General features: G+C 33.2%; 1 protein-coding gene across 8 annotated transcripts in view; it reads left to right on the forward strand.

Annotated features, from left to right (window-relative positions):
- LOC123538548 (anion exchange protein 2-like) overlaps window positions 1-14043 on the forward strand; it is a 175804-nt gene that overhangs the window by 125166 nt on the left and 36595 nt on the right. For 7 of the 8 annotated variants that reach the window (XM_045322722.2, XM_045322725.2, XM_045322721.2 and 4 more), the window contains 4 exons: window positions 1362-1519; window positions 2621-2801; window positions 3029-3164; window positions 6878-6955. In XM_045322722.2, coding sequence (XP_045178657.2) covers window positions 1362-1519; window positions 2621-2801; window positions 3029-3164; window positions 6878-6955 — 553 coding nt within the window. The remainder of the gene's footprint in view (window positions 1-1361; window positions 1520-2620; window positions 2802-3028; window positions 3165-6877; window positions 6956-14043) is intronic. The other variant, XM_045322730.2, reaches the window with a different exon arrangement.

A 14043-nucleotide genomic window follows, 5' to 3' on the forward strand; every position in this document is an offset into this window, starting at 1 on the left:
GCCATTTGAGCGTGACTTTAGTCAAACTTGGCTGAAACTTATTCATCCGTAGTTAAACGTACTTAAACGTAGTTATCCGTGCTGTTACGTACCTCGTCGTAGCTGAACGTAGTTATCCGAGGCTGCTCGTACTTAAACAAAGTTCAACGTAGTTTACCGCAGACCCGTCCGTGCACTTGGCAAGTTGCAAGGCGCAATAAAACATAATTCAGCGTTGTACCTCGTACCTATCCGTACTTATTCGCGTCATGTATTGTTTTATTTGTTTCCTGTTTCTCACCATTTTTCCCGTACTAAGACGTACTGCTCCGTAGTTATATACCCACAGACTAATCCTATCCGCACCATACCTCAACGCACGGACATATCCATATGTGTGACTGTAGCTTTAAGGAGAGTGCAGATGAATGGATCGCGGAGTCATGGGTGAGGTGTGTGTTCTCTGTGATGATTTGTTAAAAGACATTGTGTCAAATCATTGTCCTACACCTCTGATTCATGTTGAGAAGTTGCCAGTTACTTGTGGAGAACAGTTTAGAACTGGTACAGGATCCAGCAACAACTGCTTAACATTCTAGAGAAATCTGTGCAGTTTTACAAGATTAAAATCTGTAACAAATCTTTATGAGAACTTCCAAACAGAATTCCCTTGTGTCCCGTAAAATAGAAATAAAAACAAGATAGGGTTAATAAACGTACATGATAGTAAATATTACTTAATAAAGAATTTAGTATCTATATAAATCCTGAAAGTCTACCAAGAGTATCACTTTACTGCGATGTTTTATTGAAATTTATAATGCTTGCCACCCACTAATTCTAGTCATTCAGTTCATAGTGGAAATTATCACATTGATTTTAATTCTAAAGTAAATTTTCTGAAACTGTTAGCATTAGTTTTGGTTTTTAGTATTGTTCAGTTTTCAGAAGTTGCATATTCTTTGTAAGGAAAGTATATAGTATTTTGTACTGTTAACTGGAAAATCAGAAATTTTTGTGAGAGATTTATTTTCACTTTAATTGCTTTGTGTTAATATAGGCAAAGTAAACTCTCATGGAAAGTCTTGTCATGGTTTTGCTAGTTTTATAAAATTTAATTATGTCGGCAAAATATTGGAAATATTTAGTTTATACTCATTTATTTTAGCTTGATTTTGATGAAAGCTTAAAGGTTATTTGAACCACTCCTGAGTCAGCTTTCTGGAAAAACCAGTACTGGTGTCATATGAGAAGTCATGGTCATGACACCAATTGGAAATATTTTGTTATACCAGTGAATTCCAGTTTTAGAAGCAAGGGACATCTAGTCTAGAGAAAATTCCTATTTTACAGCGATGATAGTTTTTGTATTTTTGTTTAAGGTCACAGAATGGATAATCTGCAGGGTTTCCACAAACATAAAATTGGCAGGAAGAAGCACAAGACTTTGACGTCTGTGATATATGCCGGCAAATCTGATAAATCTAAACGGAAATACTTCAAACCGGAAGTTAAAAAATATGATCATACCCCACATGAGGCAAGTATTTACAGTTTTCTCTGATATTTTATTTCACATCACAATTCACCATTCAAAATTATAAAGGTAAAAACAACTCTTATCACATTCTTATTGATAAGGTAGAATATCTGCCGATGTCTAAAAGTCGTCTAACGTTAATTTTGGATTAAGGATATTTACAATTGTAGCTAGTAAATTGTCAATATGTAAACTTTATGGAATGGAGAATTTTTTTCAGTTCCAGAATATCAAAATAGGTTGTAAGCCTTCATGCAGGTTACCACTGACTTACATTTTCTTAACAGTTTAATGCATTTGAGCTGTGCCATGAGAAAACCAACATAGTGGATTGTGACCAGCATGGATCCAGACCAGCCTGCGCATCCGCGCAGTCTGGTCAGGATCCATGCTGTTCACTAACCATTTCTCTAATTGTAATAGGCTTTGAAAGCGAACAGCATGGATCCTGACCAGACTGCGCGGATGCGCAGGCTGGTGTGGATCCATGCTGGTCGCAAAGCCACTATGTTGGTTTTCCCATGGCACGGCTCATTTAAAGGTTTGGTGTCTTTGTTTCTGATATATTTTTCTTGCTCAGTTGAGACTGGTAAACCTCTGCAAAGAGTGCTGTATTTGGCGGAGTTTAAAGAATGTTCTGTACTTGCCCGTCTTCTTTTTCTAGAAGTAGAACTTTGATTGCTCTAACTCTGGTTATTCAAACTCCACTCATGGCTCGAACTCTGGTAATTCGCACTCCACCCATGGCTCGAACTCTGGTAATTCGCACTCCACCCATGGCTCGAACTCTGGTAATTCGCACTCCACCCATGGCTCGAACTCTGGTAATTCGAACTCTATCCATAACTCAAACTCGTTGTCAGGTCCTGGAAATATCTTTTTACAATGTATGTTGCTTGATGGCTCAAAGTAACGATAACCAAAATAAGTTTTGCCAGTCCCATCAAATACAAATGAACAAAGTTTGACTGTAGGTTGAAAGTGTTCATACTGGAAATGGAACTTAAAAGAGCTGCTGATCTGGCTGAACTTCAGTTATTTTAAAGTATAGTTGAATATTTTCGCGTCAGGTGACTAAATTCTTGTACTGTATTATGACAGGTGTTCGTTGAATTGGACGAGTTGAACGTTGTAGACGATTACGAAGTTGAGTGGCGGGAGAAAGCTCGTTGGATCAAGTTTGAGGAAGACGTAGAAGAAGGGGCGGAAAGATGGGGCAAACCCCACGTTGCTTCACTATCGTTTCATAGTCTGCTTGAACTGAGAAAAGGCCTGGAGCAAGGTTGTCCATAGATTAAACAGTTTTAAAAGTTATATATTTACCAAATATTTGATGTCTCCGTAGAGCCATTACAGAATTTTGGTATAGCACCAGTGTAATAAAGCTTCGTAGTTGGCATTGTTTGGTTTGAAGTGTAGGAGCCAAACAAAATGTAGATACACTATATATGCATTCAGTGAAATTTTCTTGTCCTTTCAAACATTTTGTCTATGTGTAAATGTTTTCAGGGTCTCTGATGCTGGATCTTGAGGCACCAGACTTTATTACGATTGCTCATCGTGTCGTGGACAACATGGTCATTCGTGATCAGATAACATCGGAGGCCAAGGGCCATGTGATGAGAACGCTGCTTACGAAACACAAGTATGTTGTTTTAAGCTAAATTATTTTTGGAACATGTAAAATATTTTTCTCTTGTGCAGTTTTTTGTTGTGGTCTAAAATTTACTTTGCTTTTTCTCTTAATTTCAAAATGGTTGTTGGGCAGAACAGTATGAAAAGAACTTTTTTTTTTAAAAAATTCTTTAGCAAATTTTAAAAGTATTTCTTATCATGATTAGGCAGTTTCTATAAAATATCAAGATTTATACAAGAGATTTTAATACATACAGTGGAATTTGTACCTAGAGGATTTTATTTGTGTTCAAAGAATGTAGAAATTTCGAACAATGCTTTTTGGGGGTGGGGGTGGGGGGCATGAATTGAAATCTTGTCAGTTAAAAGGATTTTTTGTAGATTTTATTTTCTAATTTTTAAAGGGGTAGAGTCTGCAAAGTATTTCCTAGCTGATTAATTGCAAACAATTTTTTTTTTCATTAATTTATTTACATATTAGAATTTGCTTTATAATGGGCTCTAAACACAAACTCTAAAATACAAACTTGTCATTGGGAAGTGAACTGTTAATGACAATCATCAAATTGCATATTGTTTATGTGCAGCACTCGCAGGTTTTTATGGAAAACCATCTGTGCTATTCTTATATCCGAAGAGTACCAGCGCTTATATCCACTGTGGCGTAACAATACTTTAGGCATTGATTTTAAAAATTAGGAGCCCTGTCCATTCAGAGATCATGAATAATGGGTTCATTTGAGATCAGTTGATCTCTGGACTGCATGACTTTTACCCATGACAATTTGCTTAAAGGCAGTTTATATCTGAAGGGTGTATCTTCTATTTCTGATTTATGTTGGGAAGTATCTCTTCCGTGTCGGAAAGAAAATTGTACATGATTTAACATCAGGGAATATTGGTTAACCAACAGTTACATAAAGTGAAGTACTGTTGAGAACACTATAAAAACTGTTGAAATTGAAAACAATGAATTTTGAAAGAAAAAAGAAACAAAAACAACACAAAAATGAGGGAATGAGTAAGCATTTTAAAGAAATATTTTGTTTCTGTTTCCCTATAGAATTAGGAAACTTTTACTGCATTATAGAGATTTTTTTTCCATAGACTTAGGACTTGTTTACTACATTATAGAGAAATATTTTGCTTCTTTTCCACCAGTAGAGTTAGGACTTTATGTTTACTGCCTTTATCCGTTTTAGATGAAGAGAATGCTAGCTTCTTTTTTTTTTGTCCTCATATTTCAGCCAGTTATGGAATGTAGTAAAAGTTGTTTTTAGTCTTCTTTGTCGTAACAGTAGTTTATTCTGATATAAAATTAGCCTTAAAATGATTTTAAAAAAAAACCCCAAACTTTTCTTAAGTAGGAAGTATTTGCTAGTCCCAGTTCAGTCTGTGCACTATTTTTGTTTTGAAACAGTTTTTTGCTATATTTAGCAGCTATTTTCCCTCGCTTTTTCGTTAATGTGTGTAATAAAGTTGGCTGTTTCAGTTGATGCAATAGTTACGCCTGACCCCACATTTCAGGACGGAATTCCCCTGGATGTATATTTGCATTCCTGTACAATAAGTTCATTTTTAGTGTAGCATTAAACTCTTTTTTCAAAATTTATTTACTCAAATTTTTTATTCAAAAAGTCATCTGTGCGAAGAGGATGTTATGTCAATATCAGACACTGGACAAGTAATATACGTTACACAGAGTTATAAATAGATTTTTGTAAAAAAAGACTTCTTTTAGATAGTGTACATAATTTATATGTTGAAATTTTGATAAAAAATCTATAATTCCTTTAAAAAGCTGTTTTAAGTAAGTGATTATGTGGGAGGGGTAATGTCTCCTGTTTTTCAAAATTAATCGAGACATTTGTCCAGGTAGTAAATATAATTCTGGAGAGTTTCTGTCGTGGATGAGGGGTGTTGTTCATCTCCCCACCCACTATTTTCCCATGTTTTATTCAAGAATAATTCACAGTTTTCTTGCACTTTGTGCATTTTAAAATGTTATGGATATTTTAGTTTCGTAGAAATGTAAAAGCCACAGTATTAATTTCAATGGTAAGATTTTAGATGATGAAATATGTGTTTGCCTGAAAACGTTTTCTAGATTCTTATTTTGAAAAGGAACATTACGGTCACTTGTGTGATGTTGATAGATAGTTAATTATCATTCCATCATTCTTTTTGTGTATAAATTAAGATTTATTTTTTTATACTTGTAAATTCATTTGCCTATTCAGTACTGTGAAATTGATTAAACTATTTGAATAACAAAAACTAAAAAAAGCTCATTTACTATTTAATTTGTCAAGCTTCTTCACACAGACAGTTTAGTTTAATGTTTATGTAAACTTCAATATCTTTTTTTGCATGATCACATGAAATTGCTACCTTTTTTATGGTAGTAGTTTTTTTGTTAAATGTTTATTTCATTTATATGGTCAAGGAAATAATCTAAGAACTATATTCTAGTTTGTTTAAATTTGCAAAATCATTTAGTTGCATCCATTGAAAAGGGATGTTAAAGTCAAATATTATTTATTCAACTATTCAAAGAAAGGATTATTGCATCACCCTCTCATCCGTGCTTAGTATATTCTCGATTTTGTTAAGTTTTGTTATGTAACTAGTTATCTCAGTATCCACTAACGAATGATTGAAACTTCACACATTTGTTCATTGTGGTAACCTGACTTGTAAGACACATAACTGTGATCTGTTTTAGTAATTACAGTTATGCCCTTTTCAATTCAGACAATTTGGAATTTTTGTCTTAATTGGTATTCGGCAAGATTAGATGAATTGTTGAAACTTCATTCCTTGTTTACAGTGATGGTATGACAAGTAGTGCAAAGGTCCCATAACACTAATTTTGCTTTTTGACAAATTTTTGCCCCATTTTCGGCTCAGCATTAAAAAAAATTGGTGTAATCTGTACATATAAAGCATCTTGGATGTGGTTGGTGAGTGGAGGGGGATGGATTTTTATGACTTAAAAATTTTACTTATTGGTACATGTGTATTCATTAAATTTCCATTATTTTGACTTTATTTGTGACAGACTTGAATAGTCAAGCATAAACCACATTTTTGAAAGGTGTAATTATAGCTTTTTAAACAATAACAAATGTTACTAAAGAAAATGGGCTAAATTTTTACAAATAGTAGAGATTTTAAGTTTAAAATGTCAACATATTGACACATAGATCCTATGCATTTTAGACTAAATTTAGATGGCCATGTTTTTGCCATAGTTTGTTTTATTTTTAAAATATAAAGGGTACACAATTTCAGATCCAGAGAAAGATGAGTTCTTAAAATATGTTTTCCAATTTTGATAGTTTAAAATGTGTTGTTTTTTTTTAATGATGGTACTGGAAGGAAAATTTAAAATATGCAATTTAATTTAATAACTTAAAGACCTAAAAAAGACATGATCAGTGGTCAAGAAGTTAAGTCAATTATTTAGCTTTAAGGTCACTTCTCAGGAGATGCCAATCTAAAATTTCTAAAGTATTTTGATATGTTTTAAAGAAAAGATAATTTGTAAGAACGTTACCATCAACCATAATGAAAAAGATATTTCCTTCGGTCTTCAATTTTTTTCTTCACAATATTATATTTTGTAGAACAGTGACACCCTGTCATTTTTTTCCAGCATGGGAACGTTCTTTTGTGACTTTTATGTGCGCTTATATCCACTGTGGCGTATATTTCTTACAGATTCGTTGGCTCGGACACTGTAAAGTCACTGATTCGACGTAACAAGTCCTCATTGGACCTAGCACATTTAGACCAGAGGTTGTAAATAAGAGAAGATAACCATTTATAATAACACTTCACGTCTTTGTTAGGGTTTTACTGTAATTTGGAATTTACTTTCTTTCCCTGTTTTTGATACAAAAAGTGATATAAAAAATTATTTTTTTTAAATCTGTTTTTTCTCCCAACCGGTTGGTTCATTTTATCATTATTCAGCTTAAAGAATTGAAGAAAATTACAAGAGATTTGGTATGAATTTTAGTAGTTACGAAATAGAAACAATTAGGTAGAATGAGTGTGTATTGTACATTACAAATAATATATATGATTATATGGAATGAGGGTAAATAAATTGTATTGTATATTAATGTATGGGATGGTTTGTACAGACTTAAAATATTATAAATAAATGTTTAAATGAGTGTTATATAATAAAAGTCGAAGTACCATATTTATACAAATTGACGTATATAAACAAAAACAGCAAACAAACATAAATTATTTAAATTGAAGTCAAGTTAAAATACAATTCTTTATTAATATCATTTAATTTGTAGTTCATTAAATTTCATGGTTTTGTGGAAAACGACTATTTCAGCTAGGGGAGTTGGGGAGGGGATATGAGTTTGTGGATTGCAAATGTTAAAGATAAAATAATCTGAATATACATGTAAGCCTATTTGTTGGGATTTAATTTTGCGTAGTAGCGCAACAAATAAATCCTGGATAATTAGTCTCGCACAAATGTTATTGATTTTACAGTATCTCTGATTTCAAAGGGGCTAAGTGTTTTACAGCTAGTGAAAATTCAGTTGAAAAATGATACATTGTGCTTGTGTTTTTAAGACATGACTTGAAATTTTATTGGAGATGTTGGGGATGCCAGTAAGTGGTAAACAATTTGAAATATAAGTACATATAGTTGAACCTCCGTATCTTGAATTCCAAGGGACCGTAACTGTGTATCAACTTTGAGGGAAACAAAATTCAACTTAAAATGATATTTTGTGCATGTGTTTTTGGGAGTGGGACTTGAAAATGTCTTAGCCCTTATCATGCTGGACATGACTGATTCTGCATTTGCGACCAGTGTAGATCATCATATCAGCCTGCACATCTGTGTAGTCTGATCATGATCTGCACTGTTCGCCATTCAATCAGTATCTTTTTGGTATGCATCCCTTTTAACAGCTAATGGTACTGTCCAAATTAAAAGATGGACAAGTTCATTATAGAAATATAGCAGGGTAAGGGTTAGAGATAGCCAGAAATTTTGAGATAAGCAAGTTCAAGATACCAAGTTTCAACTGTATAATAAAGAACGACTCCGGTCACAAATTGAGGTAATATCATCACCAGGTATACGGAGTAAATGTAACCAAATTAAAGTATAGTAAGACTTTGTATATATAATAAGTGTATAACAATCAAAGACTGGAAATAGATATATGGAATAAATGTATACTAATGCAAGAAATAATCGAGAGTATAAAACTGAAGGATTTTATTTGTCATAGATTGTATACAAGGAATGTCACTGTATTATTGCATGTATATGTCAGCTTACGTTAACACAATTTAAAAAAAAGAGTGTTAATTTGCTAAATGCAAGTTCGAATAGTATGACTAATTTGTTCAACAGTTGATTATAACAAAGTTTAAGTCAAATTATGAAGCTTTTTAAAATTTATGAATGAATGTATACTTGAATAAATGAAAGAATGAATGAATAGGTTGAATGAATAAATGAATTAAAGTGGGTTGAATGAATGAATGAATGAATGAATGAAAATGGAATAAAATGGAATGAATGAATAAATGAATCATTCAGTCAAATTTGGTTGAATAAATGAATAAATCAAAATGGGTTGAATGAATGAATGAATGAATCAAAATTGGCTGAATGAATAAATTGGATGGATGGATGAATGAAGCCTAATTTGTTGAATGATTTTGTAGAATTATAGATTGCCAGGTATTTGAAATGTGTGATTACATATTCTTACAAGTAATTATGAACGCATGTTGTAATTTTAGACGTTACAATAGATTTCTAAAGAAAGCAGTTAACTAATACTTTCATTTCAGGAGTTAAACTTATTTTATGGACCCAAATTGTTTACTGTTTTCATTATTTAGATAAATTGTAGCAGAACATTGTTTTGGTCAAATCCTGCTATGTATACAAAATTATTCCTGAAATCAGATTTGTTTAAAAAAACTACCATGAATTAAAGTCAGTCAAATTCAGCTGGGTATAAAATTTATTCTTTAATCAAGATTTGTTTCTTATTTAGAATTTTATTTCAGTTTTTCTCAAGGGAATTAAGAAAATAAATTCTTATTTACAGTAAAATACCTCTGTGGAATGGTTTATGTTTTAGTTGTTGATTTAAAAACTCACTTTTGTACACAGCCTTGCAAAACAAGCACCACAATATTAATACCGTTTCCATAGAAACTGTCAATTAAATGGGACTGTATGTAAACTGTAGCTGTTTGGTTTAGTGTTCATTTCGGTGTCTTGCCTGCATCAAGCCTGTCTTCAGATTGATTCAACCTGTAGGTGATGTAAGCTGGCACCAGAAAAGATGCAAATATTACCAAATATATTTTCATGGCCTAAATGAACCATCATTTCATAAAGTTAGTTGATTTACTCTTCTGCCTTAAAGTTACAAGAGCAGTGTTCATTGGATGAAGTTTTAGTCTAGAAGCCAAGCAAAAAATCCTTTACATAACAACTGCTTGTAGTAATTTATCTGGGTTGTGTTTTGTGTTGTTGTTTAACCTTTTTGTTTCTCAACATTCCAATCCCACCTCTGATGCTTTGTTTTAGATGGGATTGGACCCCCTCTAGTCCTAGCTTTGTGAAATGAACATTATCTATCATAGTACTTTCAATCAAAATATTTCAGAGCAGTATATTTTGAAATGATAATGCAGGATACATACAGTCTCACCTGAACCGGTCATTATTCCTTGTATGTTAATATGTCAGGTAGACCTTAGATTGCATACTTTTGTATGGATCATAATTAACAAAATTTTAACAATGTCTGTTTTGGTAGGGGAGAAACTATTAACCCAGTATAGTTCAAGCAGGATTTCACAATTCACATAGTATGTATACCATATATTTTCGCCTATAAGACACATTCGCTTATAAGACGCACCCCAACATCGGGTTTCTTTTTTTAGTACATGCTTATAAGATGCTCCCCACTCTTTGAACTAAAAATATGACTCCTAATAATGCGTCTTGTAAGTGAAAAACATACAGTACACATAAAGATACAGGATTAGGAGTTGCTTTGACTCCAGACTACTTAGCTCAACAGAGAAAATGAAGATATACAGATCACAGGATCTGAGGTTGATTATCAGGTGAGGGGTATGTTCTCCTTGGCTATTGCAATTCTGGAATCGTTCATCCTCCACCTCTGATTCATGTGGGGAAGTTGGCAGTTACTTGCAGGGAACAAGTTAGTACTGGACCAGGTATAAAATTCAGGAATGCTGTTTTGGTTAACTGCCTGCTGTTCTGTAACCGAGATACTGTTGAAAAACTGCGGTAACCTAACTTTAAGATAGAGTCCTTACTGTATCCACATTATCACATTATAATTACATCCAACATTTGAGATGCTGAATTGTCTTAAGTCTGCACATTGTTCTACATCATTTTAAGTTATAGAAAAGTTGAGTTTGTGTATTGATCCTAAGCATTGAAACAGAGCAAGCTTTAGTAAAACGTCATTGCTAGCTTTTTGTGTTTTTTCAAAAATGGACTGGGCATGAAGGTCTTGTTAGATTTCAGGAAAGTAGAAAAGATTGCTTAATGTTACCAGAATGCATTATGTCATTTGAAGGCACAAGCATAACCAGATAGAGGTTGTGTTGATGTTCCAGTGATAGATATTATGAACAGTGCCCACTTACCTTAAGTTATGATTGTGACTGAGTGTCCGCACGACCTTGAGCTGTTCTTTAGAAATACTAGTAGACCCTGTCTGACAAGATAATCCACCACAGCCTCTCTGATGTGTGTTTGGAACCTCCCTTTGAGTGTAGAACTGTACATGTAAGGAAGCCATTCTGCTTAGGTGGGTGGTGGTTTTATGCAGGTGCCTTTCAACACAGAAACAGTGCTTACAGGCGCAACTAAGGTCTCTCTCTGCTATCAAACAGTAGGACCTGAGTTGTGTTGGCCTGACTCTAAACACAGTTACAAAACATCTTAAGAAACAACAGACACTTTACAGTCAGACCTATGTTAAAGAATGCCTGTAAATAGATACCACCTTACCAATATGACAGCTGGTTTCATTTACCAGTCTACTTTAACCTGCAGATAAATACCATCAGCTTTTGGGATATTGTAGGACAAAATTCCTGTGTGACAAAATATCCCCTTGCTTAGTTTGACAAACTTTAAGGTGGAAAAATCCCCTTTTTGATTTTGCTGAATTAGGAACTCTGAGAAAGAAAATTAAAAAATGAATTTTTAATATGACAGATTAACCTTTTAAAATTAAATGAAGTGAAAATTTGGATGTTATTGCAAAAGATCTAAAAGGGGGTTTTGTCCACCTATGTCAAATTGAGTGAGAGTGTTTTGTCCGTGTAGTAGAAGTTTGTTTGTATCCCCTTTGGAGTGACCTAACCAAGGTCGTAATAAACATGTTTTACATATCATTTTACATATCATACTATGTTAAGTAAATTTTTGATGTTTTCTCTGATACCAAGTGGTTAACTTACTGTTATAATTCTTTTTTCATATTTAAAGGGAAGTAATTTGTGATTACAATGAATTTTTTTAATGTTGTATAATGGTGTATTTGTGAAGGTTGTGTACAAGAACCCAAACCTATTATTCAATACTGTTGACCTCTCTGACCTTTTCTCCTTTTTCCAGGTCATTCAAAATATGGACTTAAAATGACATTGCAAATTTTGGTAAAAGTTAAAATATATTTTTTTGTAGTTAAAAGAACAGTTTGAGAGAAAACTGAAACCTTGAAATCAAAGTAAATTTTGTTTCATGTTTTGTTAGTGCAATATAAAAAAAAAGTCCCATTGCAAAAGTAGTGGCCATCATAAGAAATGGGCAGTGTTTTAACTCACAGTGCTGAGAGTATACTTGGACTGTTTTTTTTTTTTTCTCAATAATTTGAGGAAATATTTGATTGGAATTTATTAGATGTTAATAAATGAATGAATCTTTTAGGCAAAAATTGAGAAATTTAGTATTTTTTACCAAAATTTGGTGTATGTTATCTTAAGTCCTATTCGTTTGACTTTTTGTGAACAGGTTAAAATCTTCTATCATTTGGTTAACTGCCATCAAAGGTGCTATATTTTCACAGAGCAATTATATTTTTAAAACTCTATGCCAAATTAATACTTACTTGCATTTCAGGCTGTTACTTGTAGTATTTATTAACAGCAAAACATGTATGAGCCGCGCCATGAGAAAATCAACATAGTGGGTTTGCGACCAGCATGGATCCAGACCAGCCTGCGCATCTGCGCAGTCTGGTCAGGATCCATGCTGTTCGCTAACAGTTTCTCTAATACCAATAGGCTTTAAAAGCGAACAGCATGGATCCTGACCAGACTGCCCGGATGCGCAGGCTGGTCTGGATCCAAGTTGGTCGCAAACCCACCATGTTGCTTTTCTCATGGCACGGCTCGTATATTTTCCAACTGTGTTTATTGTACATAACTAATATTCTAAGCATTTTAGTTCTGAAAATGTTTCAGATGTGTTGCGGCCATGACATTGTAAATGGGTAGGACAGCCCACTTCCCTCTTCCTATTATAGCAATTTTACAGCAGTATGGGAGGGGAATGTCCTACCTGTTCAAAATGTAAGGTTTATTTACCTTAAATTTTCAGCATAAGAAGTTTTGTCTACACTAGTTCAAATCACACTTCAATTTCCGTCAGACTTAGAAGTATTAATTAATTTCAAAACATATTTATTTTTTTGCACATTTCTGTTATATTGCTCAGATTTTTTTTGAGATATACTTATTCTGTTGATAGCTGTCAGACTGGAAAAAATCACCAACGGTATTGTAATACACATTGCCTGTTGGTGTCCTAAACATTGATGTAGCTTAAGTCTCCCTGATAAAATCACCTGACGTGTATGACACTGATAAGTTAACTTAGTAGTCACCTATATGACACTGATCAGTTGACTTGGTAGTCACCTACATGACACTGATCAGTTGACTTGGAAGTCACCTACATGACACTGATCAGTTGACTTGGCAGTCACCTACATGACACTGATCAGTTGACACGTGACTGTTTCAAATTCATATTAAAAGCAAACTTTGTGGATATATATTTCTTTAATGATATGACACTATGTAAAGTAATGCATGTTTATAAGAAAAGTACTTTCATTTTGTGTTGTTTTTTTAGATACGCGTACTAGCAATAACAGCTTCGATTTTTAACCAAATGATATGATAACCCCAAATCACCAACTTAGCTCACACATTCCACCTGCCATCTAATTAATGCAAATAACTTGCTCACGCAAATAATGCAGCTTCTTAAAGAAAGTGATCAACCATTAAAGCTAAAAAAAATTATTTGCATGATCTATTGCAAAAACTTAAAATGTTTTCACTCTTTTCACAATTTGCTGGTGAAAGTATGGCAGCTTCATTTCATACCAAGGAATGCATGTTGTCAAACTTATTCCTTTACTTCATTGACAATTTCTGTGTTACATCTTATGCCTCAGGTAGTGTGATACTTACTACATAACCAGTATAAAATTAACATATAGTTTCAGCATGTTTTAAGTATATATAGAAGTGTTTCTACTAATATATTTGGTTAAAGAACATATAGAATATATTTGCATGATTTGAAAAGAATGGTATACCAGGTGTGCATGGATTTTTTTTTACAGATTCATTTTAATCTTGTCTTAGAAAAGCTTATCTCTCATTAAAGCTTAAAGCTTAGAAAAGCTTATCGCTCATTAAAGCTGAATCTTACTTAGAGCTAATCTTTAATAAAGCTTTTATTTTGTTGTGCTTATCAAAGTTTAATTTTATCAAAAGCTGAAGCATTACTTCTGTCAATTTTCACCTTT

Source organism: Mercenaria mercenaria, chromosome 18, assembly GCF_021730395.1.
Source record: "Mercenaria mercenaria strain notata chromosome 18, MADL_Memer_1, whole genome shotgun sequence".
Taxonomy (NCBI): domain Eukaryota; kingdom Metazoa; phylum Mollusca; class Bivalvia; order Venerida; family Veneridae; genus Mercenaria; species Mercenaria mercenaria.